Below are 15,016 nucleotides of genomic sequence, written 5' to 3'. Positions count from 1 at the left end.
CCATATAATTGTTTGCATCTCTCCATCTCTTTGATCATATATATTACGTAATAATAAAAATAAAAAAAGATATACAAGCGTTTACCTTCAAGATTTTGTTCCATGATAAAAAAAAGTTGTTATCTCTAATCGAGAACTTTTTCTCAGAAGTCACACACTCATCGTATTCCATAAAGAAAGATCATGTATTGTCGACAGAATTTAGATCCTCTCGGCATCTTGTGGTCCGGAACCGAATCCTCTCATTTGGCTGACTCGTGAGGGTGTCACTACCAAACCAGCATGATATATGCGGTTCCAAATACCCGCCAATTATTTAATCTCTTTGATTTCAATTTCATGTCGTTTTCCCAGTGAATGGAGTGTGGTTTCCGTAAGCCGTGACGTGTGCAGTGACTGATTAGTGTTGTTTATTTGCTACTCTTTAATTTATAAATAAATAAATATATCGTTGCTACCTTTTGAATTTGGAAATTTGCGTTTTGGACGTTGAATATATAATTTTCTCTGCTTTAACTTGTTGCCCATTTTTCGGGATTTTTGGGTTCTCTTTTTCCTCTGCAACTGAGCTCAAAGGTGACGGCTTTCTTCTCTTTCCACTTCTCTTTGTTTATTTGTTGATATAATTAGATTACAAACTATGAAAATGGAGGTGGGTTTTTGATGCATACAAAAATTGAATCTTTGATTCTATTTATTATTGTCAACCAGAAGTTAATGGGGTGTGGGCTGCTATAGCAGCAAGTGCTTTTGGCTCACACATTAAGCAGCTAGTGCTTTTGGCTTATTTCTATACAAAAATTGAATCTTTGAATCTGCTTTTTCATGTTTTGAAATTAGTGTGTTTGTTAATATTGCAGGAAGTGCTTCTGTGTGAGAAATTATTTCCTTGTGAAGTAATTAAGAAATTTGAGATTAAGTACGATTGCATTAAGAAGTATGAGTTTGTACTTGTAGTGTGCCTTCAGTAGTGAACATCTGTTTTGGGGTTGTATACCCCAAATTTCTGAGCCTCGGGTATAGGCAGGAAGTTAATTGTATTGGATTGCGAGCATGCCGCCACAAGCCATGGTTTTTGAGCCAATAGATTGGTATTGCCAACCAGGAGCTAATTGGGTGTGGGCAGCTAAAGCAGCAAGTGCTTTTGGCTCATACACTCCTTGTGCAATTGACTCCCTGGCCATCTGCATTTCTCACTTGGTTCTTATGGGCCTTTGCTGGTACCGGATATGGATGATCAAGATGAGTTCAAAAGCCCGGAGGTTTCGATTGAGGTCGAATTACTACAATTACATTTTGGGTTTGTTGGCTGGTTACTTCACTGCACAGCCCTTACTGAGGTTGCTGATGGGCATGTCATATTTTAACTTGAACACACAATCTGGCTCTGCTCCTTTTGAGGTGGGTTGTTTTTATTTTCTTGTTTTGTGCTACTTTTGATATGTGCCTTATTGATAGGAATCTACAGTAAATTTTAATACGAAATGAAGCTTACGCATGTAGTGTAACCGCTTGCAGATGACTTCTGCAGTCATTGAGGCAATTGCTTGGTGCTCCATGCTAATTATGATTGGCTTGGAGACTAAGATATACATAAAGGAATTCCGGTGGTATGTAAGGTTTGGAGTCATTTATGTGTTGGTGGGAGATGCTGTGGTGCTAAACCTTATTCTTTCAGTGGCAGATTACTACACCAGGTTATTTTTCCTCCTCTTCACTTACCAGATGCTTTATTTTCAGTGTTGTTTGAAGGTCCACACATGAAGGAGAATATTCTTATATACAATAAATGTTCATCTTACATCGTAAGAACTTTAACTTTTGGGAATAATGGTTAACTAAACCAATTTCAGACAATGCCCTTGTGTTTAAAGATGAAAGAATATTCGGAAATGATTATCATATAAGTCGTTGCTGAGTGGTTTTATTCTTCGTTTTTGTTTCACTCTTGCAGAGGTACTCTGTATCTGTATATAAGCACGGTCTGTTGCCAGGTTTGTCCCAATTTCTGAACTAATTATGTTTTCTTCATTTTATTGCTTGTGTATAAGTTGTTAGATCAATAAAATCTTTTTCCTTTTTCTTTGTCTTTCATCTCCCATCATAATATTGTAGTCTCCAAATTAAGGCTGACAGCCTTTCTGTCTGAATATTTTCTGGCTGATAAGCCTCTAGACCTTGCTCTACTTTGTTGAGTAATTTATATCTCATTAGTTTGTCGAAAAAATTTAAAATTTACACCTAAGTTGGTTATACTTTTACCAAACTTAGATCTTAGTTCATTGTTTCCAATCATTTCGTATAATGCTAATTACATTTTGGTCTACGGTTCTTGTTCTGATGTAGGTTCTGTTTGGAATACTACTTCTCGTTTATATTCCTAATTTGGATCCTTATCCGGGTTACATTCCTCTTCAATCTGAGCCTCTTGATAATGTCGAATATGAAGCACTACCTGGAGAAGAACAAATTTGCCCTGAAAGACATGTTAATATATTTTCCAGTAAGTAATTCTTGAACTTGGCATAATTAATCCACAGTTTTATAACTTTGGTTTAGGGTCTTTACGTTTCTTTTCTTTATGTTTTGGTGGATACCTTATGTGTTCTAGAGCTACTTACCATTTTCTTGTGCATCTCTGTAGGAATATATTTCGGATGGATGACTCCACTAATGCAGCTAGGGTATCGAAAACCCATCACCGAATCAGATGTTTGGAAGTTGGATACGTGGGATCAGACTGAGACACTAATTAAAAAGTTCGCTTCATGTTGCCTCCTTTTCAGTTGCTTTGACATAATTTTGTGTGTCCAGCGCAGAACATGCATAACAGTTTTGAGTTTGCAGGTTCCAGACATGTTGGGATAAAGAATCTCAAAGGCCCAAGCCATGGCTTCTAAGAGCATTGAACTGTAGCCTTGGAGGAAGGTAATGTTTAAACTACGATTTTCATGAATTTTGAATAAGTTCTCAGTTCTAGCAATAAGTTAGTTTTGACAAAACACCCTATTTTGTAACACCTTATTTCATTTCTATCTTATTTGAATCGATTTTGTATGCTGTGTAGGTTCTGGTGGGGAGGCTTATTCAAGGTAATGAACATATAGCCAGTTTATAGAGTCGAAAGGCAAAATATTTTCAGAAAGTATTTGTTGAGTAAATTTCACAAGCATCGCTTTATCTGCCTCTAAAGTTTTACTACCTTGAACATCTTGTAGATTGGAAATGATCTTTCTCAGTTTGCGGGTCCGGTTCTACTAAGTCATCTCTTGCAGGTCAGTCTTTCTCGCCAAAGCATCATTAGTATTCGCTTCTACCATATTACAGTTTGTTGTATCGAAAGTGGTTCAAGGAATTCATGTTCGAGTCTATGAAGTTTCAATGCTAATATGCTTCAAGAATTTGTAAGTTATTATTTGCTTGTGTTTCGACATGAGAGTTCATAATTGTCTCATTATGTTGTGCAGTCAATGCAACAAGGCGATCCGACTTGGATTGGTTACATCTATGCTTTCTCAATTTTCGCTGGTGTGGTATGGTTTTCGTCTTTTACTTTCTCAAGTAACATCATGTTTTCAACTTTTTCTGGCAAGCAACAGCTAATTGACCTGCGTTAACTTTAAGGAAAATGGATGATTAATTGAGTAACCAATAACTGAGAAGTTAAATGTGCAGCATATTTCAAAGACGTTGTGACTTATCTTGACAAGTTTATTCATCTTTGTCCAGTCACTTGGTGTGCTCTGTGAAGCTCAGTATTTCCAGAATGTTATGCGGGTCGGTTTTAGGCTCAGATCAACTTTGGTAATGTTTTATAAATATAAAACTAATTCGTTGGTACATTTTAATTTATTTTTATTATTCTCTTTCTGTCTGCAATGAATTTTCGGTCAGCTCAAGTTCCTAACTCCGTTTCCTGTTGTGTGATTCATGAAAAGTTGGTTGCTTTTGTTTTCCTTTGTTGTAGGTTGCTGCTATATTCCGTAAATCTATAAGAATAACTCATGAAGGCCGTAAGAAGTTTCCATCTGGGAAGATAACAAATATGATGTCAACAGATGCTAATGCACTTCAGGTATGCTCTAGACATAGATTGGGTACGAGACAGTTTTTCTGATGTCTTGTTTTCTATTAAATGGAAATTCCATTTCTAATTCTTTGAAACGCTGTATTTCAAGTAATTTTATTGAATTGTGGATTTATAACTGATATGGGCTTTCTCATGATTTAGCAAATATGCCAACAACTTCATGGATTGTGGTCAGCTCCTTTTCGTATCACTGTAGCTATGGTTCTTCTTTACCAGCAACTAGGTGTGGCATCACTCATTGGATCAGGAATGCTGGTTCTCATGATCCCCATACAGGTACGGACTCAGTTCTTTTTCTGCCAAAAGTCTGTTTAGATTACCACTTTGCTACGAAAGTTAAGCTTAGGCTTCCATAACGTTACATGTTTTTGTGTAAATGACTCATTTGTTTTAAACTCCTTTGTGAAAAGACATTTGTGATCAGCAAAATGCGAAAACTGACAAAGGATGGACTACAGCAAACTGACAAGAGAGTTGGCCTCATGAATGAAATTTTGGCAGCCATGGATACAGTGAAGTATGGTTGAATTTGGTTACAGCTTCCCTTTACATTTCTAGATAGCAAGCCATTCACATTCGTCTGAAATAAAATGTTTCAGATGTTATGCCTGGGAGACAAGTTTCCAACACCGAGTTCAAAGTATAAGGAATGATGAGTTGTCAAGGTTCCGTAAAGCGCAATTACTATCTTCTGTAAGGCACAACACATCGTCCTGAAAATTTTATTTCCCTAAACACCTAAAGCACAATTGTGTCGATAGATTTGGTGGATAACACATTTTCTGAGGACTATCTCATTCGTGACCGTAGAGTTTCTCTGACCAGATGCCACCATTTTTGCAGTTTAACAGTTTTATACTGAACAGCATCCCAGTTGTTGTGACATTAACATCGTTCGGGGTGTTCACTGCTCTTGGCGGCGAATTGACACCTGCAAGGGCATTTACGTCCCTGTCTCTTTTTGCAGTGCTACGGTTTCCTCTAAACATGCTGCCTAGCTTACTAAGTCAGGTACCATTAGTTTCTTACCTGTTAACTTATCTGACTTCCTGCTTTTGGCTTAACATCTGAACCTGTATGGTCTCCTTTCAACGTGTAATATATGTTTTGTTTGTGCTTAATGGAATGTTACCTAGTTTCTCCTCATCCTTGTGAGTTTGTAACTCTGCTCTAATTTAACAGGTTGTGAATGCAAATGTATCGTTACAACGTTTGGAGGAACTATTTTTAACTGAGGAGAGAATTCTAGTACCAAACTTGCCTCTTGAACCAGGGCTTCCAGCCATCTCAATTAAGGATGGGTACTTTTCATGGGATTCAAAGGTCAGCGCTTGATGATTATATATATATAGTACATTCTTAGTTACGTTGAAATGTTGCATAAGAAAATGTGTAGAAATCCCGGGAATATTTGTTCGTACTTGATACTGAGTATCAAGCATGCCTCTTATCTTCTTCTCTTTTTTTTTTTCTTTTTTTTTTTTCAGGCAGAGAATCCCACATTATCGAACATCAACTTAGATATACCAGTTGGCAGCTTAGTAGCAGTTGTTGGTGGAACTGGAGAAGGGAAGACATCGCTGGTATCAGCCATGCTTGGTGAGCTGCCTCCCAGAACAGTTGCCAGTGTTGTAATCAGGGGGACTGTAGCTTATGTTCCCCAAGTTTCATGGATTTTCAACGCTACTGTGAGTCACGGCTTCTCTTATGAGTACCACCAATGTTTAATCTTGTGACCCCTATGTGCACTTCTGAGCTTACAAAATTCATTTTTCTAGGTACGCGAAAATATATTATTTGGATCTAAATTCGAATCTGCACGATATTGGAAGGCCATTGATTTGACCGAGTTACAGCATGATCTAGACTTACTTCCAGTAAGTGGATTGTGTGAATTTTTAGGCTTTCAAGTACTGCTCTAGCATGTAAAGGTCTTGATTAGTTAACTACTACACTTATGTTCTAGGGTCGAGATCTAACAGAGATAGGTGAAAGAGGGGTGAATATTAGTGGCGGTCAAAAGCAAAGAGTTTCAATGGCTAGAGCTGTATATTCTGATTCAGATGTTTACATATTTGACGACCCGTTAAGTGCTCTAGATGCTCATGTGGCGAGAGAGGTTTTCAACCGCTGTATCAAGGAAGAGTTGCAAGGGAAAACTCGGGTGCTGGTCACAAATCAGCTACATTTTCTTCCTCAAGTGGATCATATTATTTTAGTCTCTGAAGGTATGATTAAAGGCGAGGGAACCTTTAAGGAGCTCTCTGAAAGCAGTACGCTGTTCCAGAAGCTAATGGAAAATGCAGGGAAAATGGAAGCACATGTTGAAGAAAAGGAAGAGAGTGAAAATGATGACCATGAGAGCTCAACACCTACTTCCAATGGGGTGTCGAATGAGTTGCCAAAAGATGCAAGCAACCCAAAGAAAGGGAAAGGGGCGAAATCCGTACTCATTAAACAAGAGGAAAGGGAAACAGGCATTGTCAGTTGGAAAATTCTAATGAGGTAATACCAGTCGTGAATGCTTTTAGTCTTTTTTGACAATATTTATTGCCAGTGGCAAGTTCTTAATCTGATCATCACGCATCGATGAATGAATTGAGTCTATTCGTTCTTGTTGCAGATACAAAAATGCATTAGGAGGGCTATGGGTGGTCATGGTTCTATTTGCGTGTTATACATTAACAGAAGTTCTTCGAGTTTCGAGCAGCACATGGTTAAGTGTTTGGACATCAAAAAGCACATCGAAGAGTTATAAACCTGGATTCTTCATTCTTGTGTATGGTCTTCTGTCATTTGGTCAGGTGAGCCGACGCGTAACTGGGAGCAGATTCTCACTTTTGCATGTTAGCTGCATCATTTTATTCAGTTTTTCCATAAAATACTTAAATCTGAATTTGCTTGATTCAGGTAATAGTGACCCTGACGAACTCTTTTTGGTTAATCACGTCAAGCCTTCGTGCAGCCAGAAGATTGCACGATGCTCTGCTTAATGCTATAATGAGAGCTCCAATGGTATTCTTCCACACTAATCCAACAGGACGGATAATCAATAGGTTTGCAAAAGATCTGGGTGACATAGATCGCGGCGTAGCAATGGTTGTGAACATGTTTATGGGTCAAGTGTGGCAGCTCTTTTCAACTTTTGTGCTCATAGGCATTGTGAGCACAATATCCCTCTGGGCCATAATGCCACTTCTGATTTTGTTCTATGCAGCCTATCTTTTTTATCAGGTAAGTTTGACATAGTATCGATCTTTATTAGTTCTTCCGTTTCTTTAGTATCATCATTCATAAAATCTTTATACTTATCTATGCGTTTTACAGAGCACATCCCGTGAAGTGAAACGCTTGGATTCCATTAGCAGATCTCCTGTTTATGCACAATTTGGAGAGGCATTGAATGGTTTGTCAACCATTCGCGCCTACAAAGCGTATGATCGGATGGCCAACATTAGCGGAAGGTCCATGGACAAGAACATCAGATTCACCCTTGTGAATATCAGTTCAAATCGCTGGCTTACGATTAGGTTGGAAACGCTCGGAGGTCTGATGATTTGGTTGATAGCAAGCTTTGCTGTCATGCAAAACGGAAGAGCAGAAAACAAAGTAGCATTTGCATCTACAATGGGTCTACTTCTCACTTATACTTTAAATATCACAAATTTGTTGAGCGGTGTTCTCAGGACAGCCAGCCGGGCTGAAAATAGTTTAAATGCCGTTGAGCGTGTTGGATCCTATATAGAACTGCCTTCTGAGGCGCCGGCTGTAATTGAAAGCAACCGTCCCCAACCTGGGTGGCCATCGTCAGGATCAATTGAGTTTGAAGATGTCATCCTGCGTTATAGGCCTGGACTTCCTCCGGTATTGCACGGATTATCTTTTACAGTTTCTGCGAGTGAAAAGCTAGGAATAGTCGGAAGAACTGGTGCAGGGAAATCTAGCATGATTAATGCATTGTTTAGGATAGTAGAAATCGAAAAGGGAAGAATCTTGATAGATAGTTGTGATGTTTCCAAGTTTGGACTGACGGATTTGCGAAAAGTTCTTAGTATCATACCCCAGTCACCGGTTCTTTTTTCAGGTATGCACTTATTCAACCTATATGTACTTTGATTGAGCTGATATTTTCAACCTATATACATAAAATGCAGCATTCTAACTGATTTCCATCATCTCTCGTCTAGGAACCGTGCGGTTTAACCTTGATCCCTTCAGCGAGCATACCGACGCTGACCTTTGGGAAGCTCTAGAGAGGGCACATCTAAAGGATGTCATTAGGCGGAATTCTCTCGGTCTGGATGCTGAGGTATAAGTACATCTGTTAAGTTGAAGCTGCTTAAGTGAGCATTGAAAAGTGACAATTTACTATTAAGTTTTAACCTGTCTTTATTGCATCAAGGTTACCGAAGGAGGCGAAAACTTTAGCGTTGGGCAGAGGCAACTATTAAGTCTTGCTAGAGCATTGCTGCGAAGATCAAAGATTCTTGTTCTTGATGAAGCAACTGCTGCTGTCGACGTTGGGACTGATGCTCTTATCCAGAAAACCATTCGCGAAGAGTTCAAATCGTGCACCATGCTCGTTATTGCTCACAGATTAAATACCATAATTGACTGTGATCGAATTCTGGTTCTGGATGCCGGTCAGGTATGTGCTCTCACTTTAATGCGAGCAGGAATCCTTGTGTGAGCCCGTCAAATGTAACCTCCCTCTCAGGATATGCATGTAGGTTCCGCTATGTAAAAACGGTTCCCATGTGCATTTTGTGAGAGGAAGATCGTATCGGGCTCATACAATAATGTTTTACCAATTTTCCGAGTACTCAAACTCATAACTTTCGTCCTCTCCATTTAGGTCCTGGAACATGACTCCCCAGACAAACTCCTATCAAACGAAGAGAGTGCCTTCTCCAAGATGGTCAAGAGCACGGGACCTGCGAATGCTGAGTACTTGCGCGGCCTGGTATTCGGAGGTAAACGGAATAAGGTGGTTAGAGACCGAACGGAGCAGCTGGCTGGTCAGAGCCAGAGGGGATGGTTAGCCTCTTCGCGCTGGACCGCTGCTGCCCAGTTAGCCTTAGCTGTTAGTCTCACTTCTTCGCAAAACGACCTTCGAGGAATGGACATTGAAGACAAAAACAATATCATCATGAAAACAAATGATGCAGTAATAACACTTCAGGGAGTTTTGGAAGGGAAGCATGACAAAGATATAGACGACACACTGAATCAACACAATATACCAAGGGAAGGATGGTGGTCGGCTTTCTTCAGAGTAATAGAAGGTAAAATCTTGAACTCATGTACCTATACATTGTAATAGATAGAAGTACAAAGTACAAAACCGTGTATTTTGATGCCGAAAATGGTTCAACGAGATAGAGAGCGTAAAATCACAAACACACAAAGAACACAAACGATATAGCGTGGACTGAACAACAGGAGATAGTTGCGTCAAGAGGGGCGCATTCCAGTGTCTTAAATTTAGATATGTTTGTTTCGGGAAATGATTTCCGCACAAGCATTTTGTCCCAAAGGGATGTGCAGAAATCAACTTCCTTTCGATATTTCGTCATCAAATATCGACTTTTTGTTTCAGGTATGGCTGTGATGGGCAGGCTGGCTCACAACAGACTTCACCCGTTAGAAGAAGACTTTGAAGACAAAGCCATAGATTGGAGTTGAACAGAGAGCAAGAAATGTTTCATATTTGTGCAGGCCAAGGATTTTCAGATGTCCAAATTGCAACAAGCAGAAGGGAGTTATCATCTCTGCTTTTAGCTACAATCCATAAGTCGTTAAGAACAACAGCAAATCTATATTTTCGAAGGAAAGATATTTCAGTTTTTTCTGCAAGTATGCGTACTGCTTAATATTACTTTGACATTCTTTTGCTAATTTTAGATTCAAATGATTCCGAAGACAGTAATCAAAGTTGTAAACTTCATTCCAATGTGATTTATAAACGTTCCCCCATCCCCTTCTCTAGTTTCTTGGGACAGAAATGGTTACTAGGGCAATACAGCACTAACTGCATCTTGAAAAAGCAATTAAGATCAGCCAATCTAACAAAATCCTCAGGATTGTTATGTATAAATCTATGAAGTTGAGGGCAGTGCAATTTCAGAAGTGGAATCAAAAGACTCAATGGCTTCCACATAGAGACTTGAAGACGTCATTAACGCTTGGAATACATTAGGAAGGCTCGTTTTCAGGTTTTCCAATGTCATGGCCTTACTAACCTGGACCGAGTTAAGATATTTAGCCTTCTCGCTGTCCACTTGCTTCTTTAAGGCTTCAGTTTTAGCACGCTTAAGTGACAATGGATGCTTAGGGCCTAAACTGGAGTACTCATCTTCGGCAGCGCTCCTTTCCTCCATCTCAACTAATGAATCTAACTCCTTTTGCAGCCTTTTGTCAAGTTTCTTGTATTTTTTCTGCAGATTGTGCTCCTCTTCTTGCTGCATGACAATCGAGTGGATGGCTGCTAGAAGGCTCTTAATGGCCTCTGCTGCCTCCTGCAAGCGCAAAAAGCATAAAAAGTAAAAGCTCCCCACATAAAACAGCACAGGAGGTAATTTATAGTTTCAAAGTTAAAAGTACCAACGCCAAGCACAAACTAGGATACGAAATAGAATGGTTCATAATAGTAATCAGTTATTCTTAACTTCAAAATACTTGCAAGGATTTGAACTATATCTAAATCACAATTGATTCATCTAATTTCCACATCTTAGTACATCTTGATCGCCTAATACCTCAACATCTAATACTCTTATCAAATACCCTCTCCATTCTCATCATATGCAACAAGAAATGCACGTAAATTTGTTTTTCCGTCAAAAGCCAACCACATGTTTTGCCTCAGCACAGCAAACGTCCAACTCCTTGTATTTTGTTAAACAAGTGAGAAACACTGAAAAACATAGACCAGGTCGTCCTTTCCACTACCATGTGCAATTTACCTTCCTCCAACAAAACGAGTAATGGGAACATATCTAATGGTGCACTCCGCTTTTAGCGACAACATTTATATAGTAGCTCGTAGATAAGATCATCAAGAATTTTCATTTTAGGAACGTTAGATTTTCTGGAAAATCAGTGATAGCCAACATAAGGTTTTAACAGAAGTACCTTATCTTGTAATCTTTCAAAGGCAAGATTCCATTGTTCACATATGCGGTGAACAGAAGATGAGTACAGACTCTTTCGATCATCATCGACAAGACTGTCAGTAAGTTGGATCCACCTGGAAAGTGTTCTAACATACTCTTTTTGAGATTTTATGACTTTGCAGAAGCTGTCGTACCAACAAGAGACCTCGGTTTCTAGTTGAACTGCAGCTTGGCGATGATAGTTGCTACTCAAGTTTAGCTTTTGAATATCAGTAAGAATATTCAACTGCTGGGAAACATCATGCTGAACTCGGTGACATTCATACATCGTTCTCCACAAGTGCAAAAGCCTGCAAGAGGGCCATACAAAGAAGACATCTCAGGATACAAATAAGCAGGGAAGTGTTTCAATACATTCCATTAAAAGGTGCAGAAGGGCAGTTGAGAATTCCATCTTCAGGGTATGGCAACTTTAATTCTGAAGACAAAACAAATACGATTAAATCAAGCTTTTCTTCAGTAAAAGGTGCTTAGGGATAAAACATCTTCTTGTTCCATTTATTCGCTACTTGGTTGGAATCAACTAGAAAGACTACTAAACACCCCGCTGTATGCAAGAGAAAAGTGTGAAGGAAAGAGTACTAATGACATTTATAGAAACATGAGTAGGATATGATATCATCACAGTCTGATAACTAAGGTGACTGAGATGAATGAGAACAGAAAAAAATGATAACTTGCGTCATCATGATGAACAATTTTCCCTGAGTGATCAAGAGTACTTTATACATTCTACTGTCCTACATAATTTAAAGCTAATAGAATAGCATCCATATTATTTTTCTAGACCAAGAAAAAAACAATGGCTTTCATAATCTCAACAATACCCGGAAGTTAGCGTGACCAACTGAGGATACAGCTCATTATCTATGAGCTTCACTATTGAAGAACAAGTAGTGCTGATTGAATCCTGAAGACGTAAGATTTCAGACTCCAAACTCTCAACGCTAAACCGAATTTTCTCAGTCTTGGTCCGGTCATTGTTTCCATCCTCTTGTTTTTGCAGTAATTTGGATTTCCTATCGTGCTCAAATGTATACTCTTCCTCCTGCACAATAAAAATGATTAAATTCTCTAGAAACAAGGCTAGCTGGAAAAGGAGAATTAGGAGAAGGGGAACGAGGCTAGCTTGTGATATTTAAATACACATTCCGATTATCTTCACTGGATACACTAGTCAATTACTATTCTTACCTTAACTTCTTTGTAAAGTTTCTTTTCGTGATCATATAATTTTTTCAGTGTGATGCAATGAGCTCCTGGCCTGCATGGTTCATTTGGACCACTAGACTCATCCGCATCTTTAGGAAGTTGAAGTGACCTAGAAGACCAGCTCCATGGGAATGCACTAAAGACCTTTGTGGAATTGGACCTCTCCCCTGTAAATCGCACAGCAAAGAAAATATGTGGAAGAGCTTAATAAGTGAAATAGCCAGTAAACACAAGTACACAGACATAGAGACTGCATTAAGCTGCACAATAACACAGTGTTGTAAAGAAGTAATACATGTGGAATTTTGACTTTAATGTGATATGTATCTTCGAGTTAGAAGTGTAAAAATTAATTTTACAAACTTCTGTACCATGCTACATTTACTTTTCTCCAACTTTGTTATAAAGTTTGTGTTTCTGTCAAAAGAAAAAATTATCAAGAAATAAAAAGAGAACGTGTAAGAGAAACCAAATCCAAAAATCGACAACATTTACTTTTGCTTTCGCTAGTACTGAGTGGCAGAAACATGTCCCTTCCTTTGATGTCCATAAGAACAGCAATTTCCTTTAAACCATCTGATGATTTCAGAAAATAATCATCTAACACCTTAGATATACCATCCAAGGTCTTCTTGCTTCTCCATAGTACCATGGGCACATCTGCAGTGTCCTTAGTATGCCACTTTTTCACTGATACATCCTCCACGATGGCTTCTGCGAGCTGCAGGTTCTTAGGTGGCGAATTCACAACATTAGCAACCGTTTCCTCTTCCTGTTCGTCTTCCTTAAATTCCATCTTAGTCTCTTCCCTTTTTATCTTAAGTGATTCCACCGTTTCATCATGTTTATGATGCTCTGGTGAGGAAGAGTGAAAAAGATCCCAAGGCTCCCACAAAGAGCTCAGGTTTGGAGGAGGTGGTGGAGTGCTGCTACCATCCTCAGTATGTTCTATGTATTCCTCTTGACCAACTTCTATTCTGTGACTATCATCCAACTTTCTCGAATCAGGGCTCAAAGGTGGTGGCGGCGGAGAAGGAGGCAAAGGGGGAGGTGGTGAAGCTGGCAACTCCAAGCCGTATGCAGCAGTATTATCAAGCTCCAACATCTCCGACTCGGTAAATTGTCTAAGTGTTGATCCAGTGTTCCTCAATGATCTTAAGTAAGCCAATTGTGCCTCAGCAAATTCACCTCTAAACCTTACCAACTGTTTCATTAGCTTCTTTCTCTCCTTGCAAACCCTCACCCTCTCTTCCTTATCAATCCTAGATGCAACACAACCCATCTTTCCAAATTAACAAATTCTACCAAAAACAACACGATCTCTTCTTCCTAGTTTCTGAAATTACAACACCAAAACTTCCACATCCAATTTGTAACTACTTTGCGAATTCATCATACCAAGAAACTACAGTAGAACTTCCACATCCAATTTTCACAATTTCCACTACATGCATTCCCTTTAATCTGGTCACTGAAAATAATAATAAATAAATAAAAACCCAACAAATGCAAAATCTTCATAAACCAGAAGGCTTCAGAGGTTATAGAAGTAACAAGAAAAAGAGAAAAAGTAAAGTGGGTACCTTTCTTCTCAGTGAATTTTCAAGCGTACACAGATAAGGTTGGCATCTTTCACCAGTGAATCAAAGGTCTCATCCTCCAAAGCATGCATCCACACTTCCGGAGCTTCAAGTCCCCAAAGAAAACAAAAATATCAGTAAAAAAAAGTAACCCACTTCCCAAAATCTCCATATCCCCCATAATCAAACAGAACTGGAATTAAAAAATAAATATAAATAAATGGGTTTTAGAACAGCTTTTCAGAGAAGTGTTTTTCTGCCAAGCAGTTCCAGAGATGTTTTTGAAAATGTTAGCTTTTTTTATTTGGTTACATAAAAATTTAAACTTTCATAAAAATAAATAAAATATTTACTTAAAAAAAAAAAAAGGAAAGCAAGACAGCAAGATTAACAATGGGTCTGACATGGAAACTGTTAGAGAGAGAGAGAAGAGCAGAGATTTGCCTTGCCCAGAAAAACCTACAGCGGTAAAACGACACTCACTGCTATTAGTAGCAGCAGGGATTAGGGCAGATTGTCTGTCCTCCTATTGGATGTCCTTTATATCCCCTTTTATTTCTACGGTTAAGTTATGTTAATATTTTATATTTTTATTATTTTTTATCTTATTATTTCTATAAAAAAAAACAACATAAAATATTGACGTGATTTAACCGTAATAACACAAAATAAAAGAGAATGGAAATGTCACCTAACAAAAGGGCAGACAATCTGCCTCCGCAGGGATTTGGGCTTTCAAAACGTCGTCGTAGAAAGTAGAACCTTCTTCAACAAATGTGTGTTGCCTTTTCCATGCTTTTCAAATGTAGACCATTCTCCAAGCACACAAAGAGGTGAGAGGAGAGAGAAGCAAGGAGAGAGAGAGATGAGCTCGAGACCCAAGAGGGAAAGTGAAGCATCCAAGGACAAGATAGAGGAAGACGGCGCATTTTAGCACAAGAACATATAAAAATACTTAC

General features: G+C 38.7%; 2 protein-coding genes across 2 annotated transcripts; one reads left to right on the top strand and one right to left on the bottom strand.

Annotated features, from left to right (window-relative positions):
• The first annotated feature begins 157 nt into the window (after nucleotides 1-157).
• LOC137730098 (ABC transporter C family member 12-like) lies at nucleotides 158-10,091 on the top strand. The gene is made up of 27 exons (XM_068469162.1): nucleotides 158-576; nucleotides 861-1,401; nucleotides 1,519-1,697; nucleotides 1,955-1,994; nucleotides 2,347-2,503; nucleotides 2,645-2,759; nucleotides 2,848-2,928; nucleotides 3,068-3,092; nucleotides 3,219-3,275; nucleotides 3,468-3,533; nucleotides 3,730-3,804; nucleotides 3,968-4,075; nucleotides 4,232-4,366; nucleotides 4,501-4,607; nucleotides 4,690-4,783; nucleotides 4,934-5,101; nucleotides 5,273-5,413; nucleotides 5,578-5,778; nucleotides 5,869-5,967; nucleotides 6,057-6,595; nucleotides 6,714-6,894; nucleotides 7,001-7,324; nucleotides 7,418-8,174; nucleotides 8,278-8,399; nucleotides 8,493-8,738; nucleotides 8,946-9,375; nucleotides 9,690-10,091. Exons 2-27 carry the CDS (start codon nucleotides 1,054-1,056, stop codon nucleotides 9,773-9,775), a joined length of 4,881 nt encoding a protein of 1,626 aa, XP_068325263.1. The 5' UTR covers nucleotides 158-576; nucleotides 861-1,053; the 3' UTR covers nucleotides 9,776-10,091.
• Nucleotides 9,688-14,476, bottom strand: LOC137730099 (protein ALTERED PHOSPHATE STARVATION RESPONSE 1-like). The gene is made up of 6 exons (XM_068469163.1): nucleotides 14,061-14,476; nucleotides 12,973-13,948; nucleotides 12,460-12,644; nucleotides 12,093-12,313; nucleotides 11,225-11,555; nucleotides 9,688-10,608 (listed from the first exon to the last, which is right to left on the bottom strand). The coding sequence occupies exons 2-6, from the start codon at nucleotides 13,757-13,759 to the stop codon at nucleotides 10,189-10,191; spliced, it is 1,944 nt and encodes a 647-aa protein (XP_068325264.1). The 5' UTR covers nucleotides 13,760-13,948; nucleotides 14,061-14,476; the 3' UTR covers nucleotides 9,688-10,188.
• Between the last annotated feature and the right edge of the window lie 540 nt (nucleotides 14,477-15,016).

This window comes from Pyrus communis, chromosome 3, assembly GCF_963583255.1.
Source record: "Pyrus communis chromosome 3, drPyrComm1.1, whole genome shotgun sequence".
Classification (NCBI taxonomy): domain Eukaryota; kingdom Viridiplantae; phylum Streptophyta; class Magnoliopsida; order Rosales; family Rosaceae; genus Pyrus; species Pyrus communis.
The sequence above is the reverse complement of the archived record's forward strand: the minus strand, read 5'-3'. Positions and strand labels throughout refer to the sequence as shown.

What these genes read in the sequence shown, in the direction of transcription:
- LOC137730098 (XM_068469162.1), top strand. Translation starts at nt 1,054, where the DNA reads ATGCCGCCACAAGCCATGGTTTTTGAGCCAATAGATTGGTATTGCCAA. An exon ending in CTGGCTCTGCTCCTTTTGAG is followed by an intron (nt 1,402 to 1,518) that starts GTGGGTTGTTTT and finishes AACCGCTTGCAG; the next exon opens with ATGACTTCTGCAGTCATTGA. An exon ending in CAGCCTATCTTTTTTATCAG is followed by an intron (nt 7,325 to 7,417) that starts GTAAGTTTGACA and finishes TGCGTTTTACAG; the next exon opens with AGCACATCCCGTGAAGTGAA.
- LOC137730099 (XM_068469163.1), bottom strand. Translation starts at nt 13,759, where the DNA reads ATGGGTTGTGTTGCATCTAGGATTGATAAGGAAGAGAGGGTGAGGGTT. An exon ending in CAGTACTAGCGAAAGCAAAA is followed by an intron (nt 12,645 to 12,972) that starts GTAAATGTTGTC and finishes TGCGATTTACAG; the next exon opens with GGGAGAGGTCCAATTCCACA. An exon ending in AACTTTACAAAGAAGTTAAG is followed by an intron (nt 12,314 to 12,459) that starts GTAAGAATAGTA and finishes TTTATTGTGCAG; the next exon opens with GAGGAAGAGTATACATTTGA.